At 48.2% G+C, this 14832-nt stretch overlaps 6 protein-coding genes across 6 annotated transcripts; 1 reads left to right on the forward strand and 5 right to left on the reverse strand.

Annotated features, from left to right (window-relative positions):
* Positions 1-446: 446 nt before the first annotated feature.
* FSST1_009207 (uncharacterized protein) lies at positions 447-1082 on the reverse strand (the record flags this gene model as incomplete). Its single annotated transcript, XM_083226161.1, has 1 exon — positions 447-1082. One exon carries the CDS (start codon positions 1080-1082, stop codon positions 447-449), a length of 636 nt encoding a protein of 211 aa, XP_083085168.1.
* A 325-nt stretch (positions 1083-1407) lies between these two features.
* FSST1_009208 (uncharacterized protein) lies at positions 1408-2416 on the forward strand (the record flags this gene model as incomplete). Its single annotated transcript, XM_083226162.1, has 4 exons — positions 1408-1772; positions 1854-1930; positions 2064-2281; positions 2333-2416. 4 exons carry the CDS (start codon positions 1408-1410, stop codon positions 2414-2416), a joined length of 744 nt encoding a protein of 247 aa, XP_083085169.1.
* Positions 2417-2527: 111 nt separating this feature from the next.
* FSST1_009209 (RNA dependent RNA polymerase-domain-containing protein) lies at positions 2528-6585 on the reverse strand (the record flags this gene model as incomplete). Its single annotated transcript, XM_083226164.1, has 2 exons — positions 2528-3522; positions 3573-6585. The coding sequence occupies 2 exons, from the start codon at positions 6583-6585 to the stop codon at positions 2528-2530; spliced, it is 4008 nt and encodes a 1335-aa protein (XP_083085170.1).
* Positions 6586-7307: 722 nt separating this feature from the next.
* On the reverse strand, positions 7308-9299 carry FSST1_009210 (FAD-linked oxidase-like protein; the record flags this gene model as incomplete). The annotated part of the gene is made up of 5 exons (XM_083226165.1): positions 7308-7750; positions 7824-8222; positions 8284-8502; positions 8560-8959; positions 9012-9299. The coding sequence occupies 5 exons, from the start codon at positions 9297-9299 to the stop codon at positions 7308-7310; spliced, it is 1749 nt and encodes a 582-aa protein (XP_083085171.1).
* A 1721-nt stretch (positions 9300-11020) lies between these two features.
* FSST1_009211 (40S ribosomal protein eS4) lies at positions 11021-12055 on the reverse strand (the record flags this gene model as incomplete). Its single annotated transcript, XM_083226166.1, has 3 exons — positions 11021-11369; positions 11502-11924; positions 12042-12055. The coding sequence occupies 3 exons, from the start codon at positions 12053-12055 to the stop codon at positions 11021-11023; spliced, it is 786 nt and encodes a 261-aa protein (XP_083085172.1).
* A 616-nt stretch (positions 12056-12671) lies between these two features.
* FSST1_009212 (telomere repeat binding factor family protein) lies at positions 12672-14366 on the reverse strand (the record flags this gene model as incomplete). The annotated part of the gene is made up of 1 exon (XM_083226167.1): positions 12672-14366. The coding sequence occupies one exon, from the start codon at positions 14364-14366 to the stop codon at positions 12672-12674; it is 1695 nt and encodes a 564-aa protein (XP_083085173.1).
* Between the last annotated feature and the right edge of the window lie 466 nt (positions 14367-14832).

The raw sequence follows: 14832 nt of genomic DNA on the forward strand, positions 1-14832 counted from the left end.
TGTATGAGAAGTTTTAAGGATTAGGATACACGGGATGGAGTGCATGGCGATGAGGCGTTGGAGCATTGTTGTCGGTTATGGACATAGTAATGGTTTGCAAGGGACGATAGGTATAAAGGTGGACGGTATGGTATTATGGATGTTTTTGCCAGCGCATTATGACATATTCACTTGACGTAGGGCTGATAATGAGATTTCGCTATCAAAGGCATGTTTGCAAAGAAGGGCAGATTTTGACCTATTGACAGCCTCCACTAAACAAATACATAATGCAAGAATGCACTCAGTTGACATGACTTTTGGTAACCAGTCAGATGGTCAGTAGAATTCGCTTCGCAGATGAAGTTGTTCCCTCTCTTTCTCAATATTGTTACAGTGTATCTTACATCTCGAAGCCTCGGGGTACCAGTGCAGACGCCCTTCTTCGGATAGACGGCGTAGGAGCCTTACTTCTCGTTTTCCTTTGGAGTATCTGAAGGTTTCTGAGGGTTTTCCATCCCGAGCTTACCCATTAGGTCCTCCATAAGTTCCTCCATCGCCTTCTCATCCTCGGGATTCACCGATCCAGGCCTGCGGACAGCCGCCTGAGTCCGCTCCCTTAGTTCCTCGACAGACGCGAGATCAAAAGACCAGGAAATTCCTCCGACCAGCATGACACCAAAGCTCATGACATTTAACGTGGCAAGTCCAAGAGCCTGGGCGGCTAGAAAAGATCGCTCCCCCATGTCGACCGTGACGGGATTCCGGTTGGAATAGTAGAATTTGGGGAATGAGTCCTTACGCATCCGTAACACTGAGCGTCGTGATACGGCTACAGATGCAGCAAGAAACCCTGCTCCAGTCAGTAATAAGCCCATTTGTCTAAATGAGCGTTCCCATGTTGACTGCGGGTGTGCGGATATTGTCGATGATGGTGGTGCTCTTGCTGACTGTGGAGTTGGTGTTTCAGCGATGATAGAGCCAGTTTTTGGTGAGGTCTGGCGAGATAGCGCTGTTCCTTCTTGGGTCTGAGGGGTGGTTTTGTTATCAGAAGCCACCGGTACGCCAAGCCATGAGCTCACTAATGAAGCGAGGATAGGCATTTCTGTTGTGATTATTTCCGTATTATGATTATTTTGGCTTCAGCAATCAAGATGGCCGGTTGTGTGTAGTGGTGATCTCAGTTTTCAATACTGAGTAGGGTAGGAGTAGTGAGGACAATATCTGCTTACCTACTAAGGTTAGTAGCTTCTACAAATCAGACCCCGCTCAATGCATAGTGTTTTCATAAACGCATACCATCTCACATCACTGTCCACTGCTTTATGCATGTTCTACTTAGTACATCAGATTACCCAGCTTGACGAACAAAATTGCTTCCGATTATTAAACAAATATTCACAAACTGTATCCAACTCTCAGATCATCATGCCAAAGCCAAAGAATAAGGCTTCCAAGTCTGGCAAAGTGGAAGCCTCAGCATCGCCACCACAGGCTCCTCCATCATGGCCGGCTTTCAAGCCTCCTCTACCTGTAGTCGACCTTGCACCTGAGCCCCATCCTTTAACATCAAAAGTGGTTCTTATACCCTCGTTCTTTCCACGATCTCTTTGTCGCGACTACGTTGCTTTCCTCAAGACCTTGCCTCTTCAAACAACACCTGGTCGGCCCAAGCGGGGCGATGCAGTAAGGGTTAACGATCGTTTCCAGGTTGATAGTCAAGACTTTGCTACTCGGTTATGGGAGCAAACTGGATTGAAAGAGGTCTTACAGGGAGATGTTGAAGAAAAGTGGTACGTTCTCACCAACAGATTGCTTCTGATCTGTTTGGGCTACGATTTACCAAGTAACTTCATATTAATGACTTTTCGTAGGGGTGGTGAGCCAGTCGGGTTATCCCCTAATATTCGTATATATCGCTATTCCAAAGGGCAATTCTTTGACTGCCATTGTATGTTCAAAATCTCTCAAGATCTCCGATTGCCCGCCCAGTAGACCTTTGAACCTCCCCCCGTTCGTACTAAAAAAACACATCGATCCATTGACTCATATAACACATGGTAGCTAACAACTGATTTTGCCAGATGACGACTCCAATAATCTTACTCTACCACTAGATCCCCCAATGCCAGTGAAAACCACATGGACCCTTCTACTCTACCTTACATCTACTGCCGAGGGGTGTATTGGGGGTGAGACAGTGTTCTACCCAAGGGATCGCAGGTCGCAAAGAGAAGAGATCGCAGTCCCTCTTGACACCGGCATGCTTCTTCTACATAAGCATGGCGATGACTGTCTTCTTGTAATATCTCTCCCCCACACAGGACACGGCTCTTAAAACTTTGATCATCAGCTAACCATCACATTCTCATTTAGCATGAAGGGCGAGAAGTCACTGCAGGCGAGAAATGGGTCATCAGGACTGATCTTTGTGTAAAGCGATGAATATAATTGCTGGACTTTGCGACCTCGGAAGCCTTTTTGGCTCTCTAATCTACAACCTGACTAGGTATCTCATCAAGATGCCTCCAGTTTCATCCCAATTAGCCTATCCATCAATCAAGTCGTTCAAGCGATCGATGACATCGTCTTCTTCCAATTCCTCATCCTGCTGCGAGTTGATCGAATCTGAGGCTCCGTCACTCACGTCCTTCTCAAGAACGCGGTCACTTCCCGACGGTTCTTTTTCTCCATCAGTTGTGTCCTCTCCCCCTTTCGCGGGAGCGACCTCCTCTGAGACCGATCCGACATCGATTGATTGGGCCTTACCCGCCGCCGGGCTAATGTTCCCAGGTACCATATTATCGCGAGTGAAGGACTGTTGAGTCGCTTTGTGTGTGCCTAAGTTGGTCCTAGGATCGACAACGCCATCAGTTGCAATGCGACACATCACCCCATGGAAAATCCAGGGAAAGCTGATAAGCGGCATGGACTTTGGTTCAAGCTTTCGAGGCTGCACAATGGTTCCTGCATCGTTGATTGGTCCTCGGTCATGTTCAAATAGTGCAGTTTTGATTTGCTCCTCAGTGATGGTGTACATGGCTGCGACAAATGGCTCAAGATTCTCGGCATCTTTTCCACCCGCGGCCTCAATGCACATGTCTTGGTAATGTTCTTTAAGGCTGCGAAACTCGCAGCTGAGATCCTCTGCAAACTTGAAGTCCGAACCAACCGGAGGCTTGGTCAAGGGAAAGCTAGTAAAGAGCTCGAACTCGGTCTTTAGAGCATTCTGGCTCAAAATTCGGCGCACAGCTGCATCGTACTCGGCCTTGATCTTCCTTGCTGCTTTGAGAGTCTCGTTGTCAAGTTCAAACCTTTTGGTGATTCGCTTGTCGAACGGGCTATCCCAAACAGGATTGAAATCGACTGTCTTGTGAACAACCTTGTCGTAAATAACCCCGAGGGCTTTCCTGGAGCGATATGAACTATTCTTCCCCATGAAATGAGGCCATGTGCGAGGATCTTGATCGCGTCGTAAAGTCGCCGGCTCGCCAGTTTTAGGGTAGTCCACTGCCTTGGAGTGCAACTCCGCAAGCTCGAGACCTGTTTGCGATGTTAGCGGAACACTCTGGCAGGTCTCTGAAATGACTTACACTCTGGTGATTTTGGGCCTAGTTTATCTGCAAATGCTCGATGGGATATTGCAATGAGTGGGAGTTTGTCGTTCTTTAGGTATTTGACAAAGAAATTCCTGAGATCGTCGACATTGACATCACGTTCTAGCTCCGTGGGTTTGGGGGGAGAGTAGTTCATCGGTGGGTAATTCCACTCACGGGGTATCAAGCTTTTCTCCCATATAACAAAAAAGTCGTCTCCATCAAGATCACCACCAGACAGCATGTTCGGCACAGGTCGATCCCCGGTCGATGGGAACACAACGACATCCTTGAGGTGATGTAGTGCCTTGCAATCTACTGCTTCGACAACGCGAATGTCTCCCGGATGGAGTGATGGATTGCGTCCCACGATACATACTCCTTGAATGATGTAAGTCGTGTTGTATTTCTTTGTGTCGCTGATCTGGAGGAAGATTTGCGGTAGCCGGCCGACGTCTTTTTCTTTGGATCCCTCTGTATCAAGAGAATGTCCTCGAAGGGTGCCTGTCTCATCAACACAGCCGAGTACAAAGGCGCTGTTCTGCATATGGATGCGGGCTTTATCTTTCAAGGCCTTAATGGACCATGACCGCCAAAGGTTGACGACATTGACGACGAATGGCTCTTGGAGGGTTTCAGTCTTGAAGTCCGCTCTAAGAAGGTCGGCAAGGCAGGAGTGACTCTGCTGATCATCACGAAATCTCTCCAACATCTCAATTGCGACATCATTATCCTTCATGGCCAGTTCATACTGTCTTAGCTGCTGATCAAGCAAAGTTGTAAATGACTCAATAGGCACGCCAAGGCATTCTAGAATCGGGATAGTTTGTTGATTCAATGTCGCTGTCGAATACCTAGCCCAGCGGATAATCTCGAGACCTTTAGAGTTGGACTCAAACTTCTTCTGTGACTCACGGATATGTACCTCCGTGCCTTTGGCGTCTTCAGGCCAAATAGCAAGTACGCCTTTGCAACCCCCCATGCGAAATTGAAAGGCGGAAGGGTCGGCACAAACATCTAAAGCCATGTCCTCGCCCACCAGTTTGGCAAGAAACATGGATATCTTACCAACACCATCAGTGAAGCAGTAGCCATTTTTGTCGATGTCGGGTATCTGAAGAGTATTTGGAGAGGAAATACCACGAACATCGCGAGTAGTGGAAAAACACTGTCCAAGTCGGGCAGCATATTTTGCCACGACCTTTATGTGACTGAACTGGCCCATCCACTGGCGTATATCGTCACAGGATACGTATTCTGTACGGCAGAAGAAGTACGCACCGTTCGCTCTGAGCTGTGAATTACCGAATGCAAGGAATTCATACAAGCGGTCGCCGATACGAATGCCCTTATACATTGTACGTAGAACCTTCTTGTAGATCTCGTCGTTTTGATCCTTGTTCACTGCGATCCCCTTCTTCTCCATCTCTTCGGTGAACTGTATCCTGAGAAAACGATCCTGGATGTTTCTGTATCGACGCATAACTCGGTTCGACACCTCAACATTGGGAGTGGAGTACCGGACCGTAGTTGGGGTGATGATAGCCCTCCGGACAAGGCCACAGTATTGAGGAATTCGTGAAATTGATTTGTAGTTATCTCCGCTATCGCGCTGGGAATCAAAGATAGACATAGGGTCTGTCGTCATTGGGTGGCCATCCTTCGGTACTCGCGCGGCTGCAAACTCGAGGTACTCTTTGGCTATATGCGATGGCATACTAGCCAGCTTGTCGAGAAACTCCTTGGTAATCTTGTGTTCATTAAGCTGTCTCTGAGAGATGCAAACTTCAAGTTGATACCGGACCTCGAAAGGGAGGTAGACAAATGAATCCTCGTAGAACAGGCTCAGAGCGCGACTCGCGTTATGGTCCTTGACAGATGCATCATGATCCAAGTACTTCCACATTTCTGCATGTGTTCCATGAGCGGCTTGAAAGTCGTTTCGAACTATTGTGGTAATGTTGAAATCGTGTAACGCGTTGACAAGTTGGCGATTGAGGTCATTGGCCTCTTCGGTTTTTCCATCAAGTACAAGTCTAAGAGTGGTCCAGCGACCAATGTCGATAAAATCAGAACCCTCGAAGTCGTTATTCAAAGCGATAGGGTATCGCATAGGTAGGCTAGCCCCTTCGACGACGTCTGTGGCTCGATTCCAGCTGTCACCAGCGTACCAAGTCTTGACTTCGTCGGACAGAAGAGAGCGTATGTTGGGTGACCTCCAATAGTATCGAGGAGGTATCTCCAGGGGAAGTACGATGGCACAGTTTTCACCTTCGGTTGTCGCTTGGTAGATACTCTTCATGGCAGAAAAGTCAATAACAACTTTGTGTTGCCTAACACCTCGTCCGCCCCGGGTCACGATCTTCATGGGAAAGAACACTGTCATTTCGCGGCGGTTCAAATTGATCGTGAGCTTTAATTTTCCTTCGCCGACTGGACCGCTCATCGATTTCAAGATCTTCATCGAGTTTTCTTCCAACATGGTTCCAAACTCAAGGGCCATTGGATACAACGTTGTCACAGTGGGATGGCGGCGATCTTTACACACCGGGCTCCTGGTGAAGCCTTCTGGCACACGTTTGTCTAGGCGAACAGAAATCTCGACAAGGTCCGACTTTCGTCTCGGGTCGGGGTGAGGTACGAGATGAACAGCAGCTTCCCAGAAGCCTTTGTTTGGAGGTGGCGCGAACCTGATTCTGCCGCTTGTGTGATCAGAGTTCTTTGGCGGGTCGTTGATATCCATGTATACAATTTCCCCTTGACCATTAAACCAGTCCCAGAGATTTGACATCGTAGTTGATGAGGGTAATCTCTCAAGATAAACGGTCAGTTCAGGCCATGAAAGCCAGGAAGGACGAAGCTGAGAAGCTATCTCATTTGACTTGTTGGAAATTGTATTGCTTGTGTTGTTTTTCGGGTTCTCTTGATTTCCATTCGTCGGGTCGCTCTTTTGTTTCGGATTACCTCGAGACCCTTTTGGGGACTCGGGTAGGGGGTGCTTCGTATTCATTTCCAGCTTCGATGAGTGTGTGCATTCGGAGGATGAATAAAAGGTTAGGATTGATAGAGGTGAAAGGTTGAGGTTAAGTAGGTGAAAAGTATTTAATCTGCAGTGGCAGTGATTCACGAAAGGGCGTGTGCTGGACTTGTGCAGGATACGGCAAGTGGCAACGCACTGCTCTTCGGCTGCTTGCCTAGGAGGTAGGTACCTATTAACCTAACGACCTACCTACCTAGATACGGTCGGTAGATGTAAGTATCCGTACATGCCTCAAGAGATAAACATTTAGTCACTTCACGCCATATTGATCCCCCTCTTGGGCTGTTTGCTTTTTGTGTCTTAAACTCTGGTCTCGAGTTTTCTGCCCTCCTCTAGCCTCGTACTTTGCCCAACAATCTGGAGGTACATATTGACGGCTAAACTGATATGTAATACCATCTGCGCAGGGTGATAGAAGAGCAAACAACCACCGGCTGCAGCTTCCCGACCATGTTTGTTGTTTGGCTACCTAGATAGGTACCTACCTAAGAGTGCATGCGCAGCAATCACAAAGTACGTGGGAGAAGCTATGATCAAATAGTTGCTTATTTGAAATACCACAAAACGTATGTAGTAGTCCAGACTGTCAAATGCCACCGATAACTGTGTGTGCTATTTTGCTGCGTTACGTTCAACCAAAAATATCAACATCAGCAAAGTCTCCACTAAGAAAGCTGGTTGGAGCAGATTTCCTACACCAAATCTTTCACGACACGGTTTGGTGTCACGGCTGTGTTTGCCCCAGGATAAACATTGTTCTCCCAAGGCACATCAACGATTTTCCCGGGGTTCAAAATCCACTTGGGATCGAATGCCTTCTTCACCGATGACATGACAGCCAGGGTCTCTGGTCCAACCTCCCAAAGCAGACTCTCCTTTTTGCCCCATCCGATGGCATGCTCTCCAGTGCAGGTACCATCCATATCGAGCGCGCGCTTCACCATGTTTTTGACACAGGCCTCAACCTTTTGGCGCTCGCCAGGTACATTCTTGTTGTACATGATGCTCTCATGAAAGTTCCCATCGCCAACGTGGCCGAGAATGCTAGCGAAGAGGCCAAGCTCGTCCATCTCTTTCTTGCTGACCTCTATAATGTCAGCCAGTCGGCTAAATGGGACAGCTACATCGGTACTCCCTAAAACATTCGTTGATTAGCAGTGGTCACGAAATGGCCAGTCTTTACTAGCACGCGATAACAACAAACTCACAAACATCGTCACCATCTTTGCGTAGAGAAAGCATAGACCAGAGTGATTCTTTTCTGGCAGACCAGAGCAGCTGTTGCTCAGCAGTGTCCCGAGCAAACTCGAAATTGCCGCCCTTGTTAGCCGCAGCAATCTTCTTTACTCGGCTAATGTTATCTTCCACTCCCTCTTTGGTTCCGGAGAATTTGAAGAAAAGGGTAGGTGATTCTTTCCACACTCGGGGCTTGGTAGCACCACCAAGGTTAATGACTTTCATCTGGACTTCGTCCATGATTTCCATGGCCGCTACAGGAACTGAGGCCTGCATAACACCGGCTGCAGCACTAGCAGCATCCCTAATGGTCGGAAATGTGACAACAGCAACCGAATACTGCTCTGGGATGGCTGCTAGCTTCAGCGTGGCTATGATTGTTAGTTATGGCCAAACTTCGTTCCCGTGTGTGAGTTTTCTTTTGTATCATACCTTCTGTAACGATTCCGAGGGTGCCTTCGGAGCCAACAAATAGACCATTCAGGTTGTAGCCAGCAGACGACTTGCGAGGTCTTCTCCTTGTCTTAATAATACGCCCATCGGAGAGGACAACGGTCAAGTTAATGACCCAATCCTTCATCGTGCCATATCTAACAGCGTTGGTGCCAGAGCAGTTCGTTCCAATCATGCCTCCTATCTTCGCCGACGGACCTTGGCTCCTTTGTCAGTTATCAAACACTCTGAGATTTCGAAAAACTAGCAACATACCAGGGTCCACTGGAAAGAATAGTCCACTATCCATCTGCAAGAGTTTGGCATTAAGGTCCTGCCAGCCAATACTGGGCTGCACGACAATATCCATGTCATCCTTGTTGAACTGGATGATCTTATCCATGTATGCAAAATCCACGCTGACTCCTCCATAGGGCGCAGAGAAGTTTCCTTCCAAGCTTGAGCCTCCAGAGTAAGGAATAATGGGAACGCGATGTTCATGGCAAATCCGGGCTATTACAGACACTTGTTCCGTTGTCCTAGGGTATGCCACAGCTACAGGCAGGGTGTCAGGGTTGACTGTAGACCACTCAGAGTATCCATGAGAATGCAAATCCTCTGGGTCTGTCGAGATAAGTCCTTCTACTCCGATCTCTTCCTCGATTCGTCGAATAGCCTGCTCTGACAATCAGTCTGTGGCCATAATGATTTTTCTAAGGGCAATTTACCTTCTCCATCTCAGATACGCTGGCGTAATGGGTTACAGATGACCGGTTCCAGATAGAGTCACCATCGCTGTTCAAATTGGCAAGCCCCCATCCAAGAGCTCCTGCTCCAAGTGCAACTGCAATGACCTTTGGTTGGGACCATCCCGACTCTTTACTGTATCCACTCTGAGCAACCTTATTTATGTCCGGGGCATGAACATGAGAAGAGACTCTGAAACCTCGTCGCACATCTAATCTCTGCGTTCGACGGCTCAAAAGAGCTCTGGTAGTAGTTCTGCTGACGAACATTGAATGTTCAAATAGCAGATAGTCTCGTGTGTTGCAAACGGTCCAGGCCCGCAATTGAAGGTAGGTAGGTAGTTATGTGGAACCAGTATTGATCCAGTACCCAACTCTAACCTTTTGTCTCAATGAGCTCTAGTTTGTGTATGTATCATCGACTCTTGCGAGCAGTCTTTGGCATGAGAGTAATATCTGCCGTATCTAAGCGGATCTGAACCGAAATGCCGAAAGGGAGAGGGGAAAGGTGAGATGGATAGAAAAAAAGAATGACCAGAATCTTTTGTCCAAAACAACGAGATGAGAGAAAGCCACTCTAAAAGAAATCCGGAACCGGAGAAGACTTAGATGGGCCCGCCTTCCATTTATAAGTTCCCGAGCCAGTGTCAGTCAACATCGTGGGGCAACAAGTAAGTGAACGTTAGCTCAAAGGGTCCTCTTCTGCTACGTGGTAATCGTTAGCCTCACTGATGCAATCCCGATGGCCGCGATGCTGTACCAGTGAAGCAAAGAGATGACTCTCCATAGCTGATGAACCTGGCTAGTTTGGTCAGGTAGCGGGTCAAGTGCTACAAAAGGCGACAGTGCACACGATTCATCATCGTTCGTGAATGTTGTGTGGTCTTGTCGTCGTACTCCAAGAACATTGGATCACTGAGCCTCATTCGATAACTTGGTTGGCATATACTATGCAGTGCTCCCCACGCATTAGACTATGCTCAGGTGCACATCACAGGAATAGTGCGCATGAGACTTACATTATCGAATCATAGCTCCTAGAGACGCGGCCATCAGCATGGCATAGCCGATGAGGATCTGACAGGCGCTGTGGTGGGTATGGTTCTCATTAGTCATGCATTTCCAACCCCGTACATAATTCCGACTCGGTGCTGGACGACATGGCATTCCCCCGCTCTCCAGAATGCTCGGCTTGCTGGCCGGACTAGGATTCTCTCTACTTGATTCAATTTCAGAGTAGGAGGGTGTGGAGAGAAGCACAGAAGGGAGAAGAACAGGAGTCCACTTGATCATTTATGCATTGGGGGTTCAGAGTCAATGAATCAATTGGGGAATCACTGCTTTTCAAGATGAATGAACGTCGTGGGTGATTCTTTTATTTCTCAGCGTAATAATCACCCGTCTTCCTACTAGACATGGAGTAAGAAAAAGAACTGAATAGGAATCCGCGTATGCCCATCTTTTTTTTTTTTTTTTTCCAATACTAACAAGACTACACCTCGGCCAGCTATGTGTGTTCGACCTTGCACATCACAAGGTCAACTGACTACCCCTGCATAGCTACCTATGATAAGTACTGTACTAACTCTGTCGTCTCGGGTTGAACTTTATACAACAGTTGGCAGTACTTGGCCAAAGAGATATCTTTGTTCGGTTTGAACTACTTTAACGAATTGACGATAGCATTGTGCCAGGTCACTCTCAGCTGACAACTACCCTGTACCAAGAATAGAGAAGGAATTTCTACAGCTGATTACAAGGTTCAACCACAAGACCCCAAAAATAAAGGACGCATCGACATTCACGTTCATCACAGAACAAGAGTGGCATCTATACGGAATCGACACTTCGTGTTGGGCTTAAATTTATCTTTTATCATAGCCTCATTGGGGCTGGCTATCTCCAGTGTAGTTAAAGCCGCAAAGCAAACGTCAAATCCGAGACTCCAGACCACATGCCATTTTTTATCATTCCTATCGCAAATTCACAATTTAGTGAGAGATGGCGTAAGCGCGTCGGCGGTCACGCTCCTCAGCGATGGTGAGCTTGACACCCTTGCCCTTGGGCAGAGAGATCCAGGGCTTGTCCTGGCCAATGACGAAAACGTTGCTCTCACGGGTGGCGAAGCTGTTGTCAATGGCATCCTTGACGTGGACGATGTTGAAACCACCATCGTGACGCTCACGGTGGGTGATGACACCAACACGACCCATGTTACGACCACCAGTAACCATGACAACGGCGCCAGTGTCGAACTTGATGAAGTCGGTGATCTTGCCAGTGGCAAGGTCGATCTTGACTGTGTCGTTGACCTTGATCAGAGGATCGGGGTATCGGATGCTAAAGATTCTTCGTTAGCAACGGGGTTTGGGGAGGATACATACAACCGTTAAATAAAGCTCCTGTCTTGTCGGGTGACTTGAATCGACCAAAGCTTGATCCAACGGCTGAATGATGTCTGACAGAACTCACGTTCGTGCATCGTGCGTGACCAAGAATGGGATTCCACCGCGACCAAGCTGGACACGCTTGACCTTGCCCAGCTTGTACTCGGCCTCCTCGTTCTGGATTCGGTGGACGGTGAATCGACCCTTGGTGTCGTAGACAAGACGGAAGTTCTCGCCAGTCTTCTCGATGGTGATGACGTCCATGAAGCCGGAGGGGTAGGTGGAATCGGTGCGGACCTTGCCGTCGACCTTGACCAGTCGCTGCATCAGGATGGCCTTGGTCTCACGGTAGTTGAGAGCATACTTGAGTCGGTTACGGATGAACACGATCAGGGGCATGCAGTCGCGGAGCTTGTGAGGACCGGCAGAAGGCTTAGGAGCGTAGGTGCCGGACAGCTTGTCAAGCAGCCAGTGCGAGGGGGCGCTGAGGCGCTTCTGGTGCTTCTTGCTATCGATATTGTCAGATGCCGGGTTTCCAACAGCGGGACGGCAGGAGAGAAGCCCAAATCATTTTTTCGATTGTGCAATCGCTGCAATGATCGTTCTTCCCATATTTTCTACTCACATTCCGCGGGCCATTGTGTCGGTTGGCTGGTTTGTCGGCGGTGATGAGGAGGATGGACGAGGGACCTACTTCACAAGGAACAAATTTGGAGGATAGGATTGACCACACATAATTTTCGCTAGGGGTTTCGATGCCCTAAATTAAAAGTGGGGATATTATATCACGTGATTTGAATCGAGAAACTGGTGATGGAGTAATTGCTCCAACGAGAACCAGGAGTTCCAAAGAAGTGTTTGGTCCTTGTTATTTCTTCAAGTTGCTCTCAACACAGAGATCTTCAAGAAATATGGTCTTTAATTTAGTAGGTTTCGTCATATCAGTTTGACATTATAAAAAGTTCTTGCCATACAATTTTCTTTTCTTCATATCATTCTTTGCCAGTTATGTAACCTGGATGCCCATTCATTCAAGCACCTTGTCATCCTCAAGCTCATGTAAGTGAACGATGTAGCGCGTGCTTGTTGTTCTCGTCCAGAGTCATGTCCCCCAATCTATATACGCCCAATCATGTCATTGCAAAACAAATTTCCCAACTCCCATCCTATTTGGACACCCATAGCCATTAAACACAACGAAACACCGTTCGTTGAGTAGAACCTGTACTTACTCAACCCAAGACAAGACTTGACACTATTTTCTTGACCGTTGCGTCTCCTCCTTGACGTGCCTTTTTTGTGGAGCATTGACGTATGGGGAAGAACCAGGGACACCGTCGATCCCAAAGCGTGAAGTTGCTGGCAAGAGCTTCGCATCGTCAAGTAGCAGGCGCGAGATGTCCATTTCACCGCCCATGAAGGGCACTGCAGCCTCGGCAAACTCAAATATCTGCGCGGCCCCTACGCTTTCGTTTACATCAGACCTTTGGTGAACCGGCCATCGGGGAAGGTCCTCGCGTGACGCCGATGAGTTTGTTTGTGGCTCCAGTGTTGTACCCTTGGCTACCTCAAAAGAGCTCTTGATGGACATGCTCACCGAAGGCTCCATGGGGACATTCCCTCGACCCGTTTCTTTGGTCTGGAAAGTGCCTTTCTCTATGCGCTGATAAACATCTGCATATTTGTTACGCACTCGATCTCTTAAATCTGTTGGTTGTCGACTTGAGAGATGGAACCGTGGGTCCCGTTGGATCTTGGTCCAGGCAGGACCATGAATGTCCAAACCCTCGAGGATTTCCGTGTCGTCTTGCTCAGTAAAGGGTCGTCTTTCGCGGCGGCGGGATTTCTTGAAGGGCTCGTGGATACCAAGCTCTACAAGATCTTCCATCTTCTTGCGATGCGCACGACTCTTCTTCTTCTTGTTGGGCGATTTGTCGGCGTCCTGCTGTGGAGTCAAAGTGGCGTCTTTTGCGAATGCAGCATCCCCTTCTATCAATATCTTTTCCAAGTGAACGTCCGTTTTACCCTTGGGCGGCATGTCTCGACCAGACCATGGTGGCAATTCAGTTTCGATCGATCTGTTGGATTTACGAAGCTCGTCAGGGCAACAAGTCCTAAACCTATCCTTCAGATCTCCGGCCGTCCGGCCATTAAACGTGAAATCGGTGTCCTCGAGGATACTTGTCCATTTCCCTACTCCGTGCCGGTTGACACCCAACAAGAGATGGCTTGTTTCTTCCTCGGACCATTTTCTTCTTGGCTTAGCATTTCGCTTTCGTGCTTTACTGATGATGAAGTCTGTGTCGATTTCCTGGGACGGTTGCGCAAACTCCGATAGTATCTCTGGCAATACCTTCATCTGAGGACCGTCGCTAGTATTGAATGACTCGGATGAAATGGGTGGGAACAAAGCAGCATGTGGCGGAGGCTCATGAAGTCCATTGATGATCGGTGGCATGACTGGTGCTTGTTGCGTAGCTTTCTGTTTTTTGAGAGGTTGCGGAAGCTGTACAAAATCATCCTTGACATGGATACTGCGATGTCGTTTCTTGTTTGAAGCATCATCTATCACCTCAGGGTCGTCATCTAGGATCCGACTTATTGAATTGGTAAATTCTGCAACTTCCGAATCGCCTGTGATTGTACGGAACGGAAATACCCCAGAAGCTGTCGAGAGTCTTCCATCTTGGCCAGGTCCCTCTTTGCGATGATCAAAAGCACCATCATCACTGGAGATTTGTATTGAGCCACCGGCGCTAACAACAGATTGCGTGTCGGGCCCTGGTCTATCACCGCGATGATTTGTATCAAGTGGCTCGAGTGGGGGTAAAGATCGATCTGTTGTGGTAGTGAAGGAAAGAGAATGAAGCGGAGGAAGATCGGTGTGGTTGATTTGCGACCTCGTCGGCTCGTTGAGCAAATGTATCAAGCGCGGCTCGATTGTGGCCATCGTGGGCTCCCAGAGATCGGTTGGCGCATTGAATATAAATACGTCGACACCAGTGGAGAACGCACGTTGGGATGCGATGGCGGGGAGGCGAGGAGAGTGAAGGGTGAAAGAGAGGGGTTTGAATTGATGTCGACAAGAGATAACAGCTCAAAGCGTCATATTGATTTGGTGCCTGTGAATGGCCACTGCTTCACGAGAGTCGGGGTCGCGAATGCCTTGGTGTGGTCTCACTTGGGCTGTCCGTCTTTCTGTTGCGGTTCCAGTTACAGTTGCAATAACACGTGAAATCGCCACATACTGAAGCATCCATGTCATAGGTACCTAGGTAGGTAGGTTAGTAGGTACAAGTAAACTACTAACCTACCAGTCCGGGGCCTTGCCGGTGATTACCGGGCGTTTATCCGGTCTTCAACAAAAAATAAGTGGTAATAAGTATCGGTTGGTCTCTTTCACATGCTAAAATAAA

This window comes from Fusarium sambucinum, chromosome II, assembly GCF_050947815.1.
Source record: "Fusarium sambucinum isolate potato_lamoka chromosome II, whole genome shotgun sequence".
In the NCBI taxonomy this organism is placed as follows: Eukaryota; Fungi; Ascomycota; class Sordariomycetes; order Hypocreales; family Nectriaceae; genus Fusarium; species Fusarium sambucinum.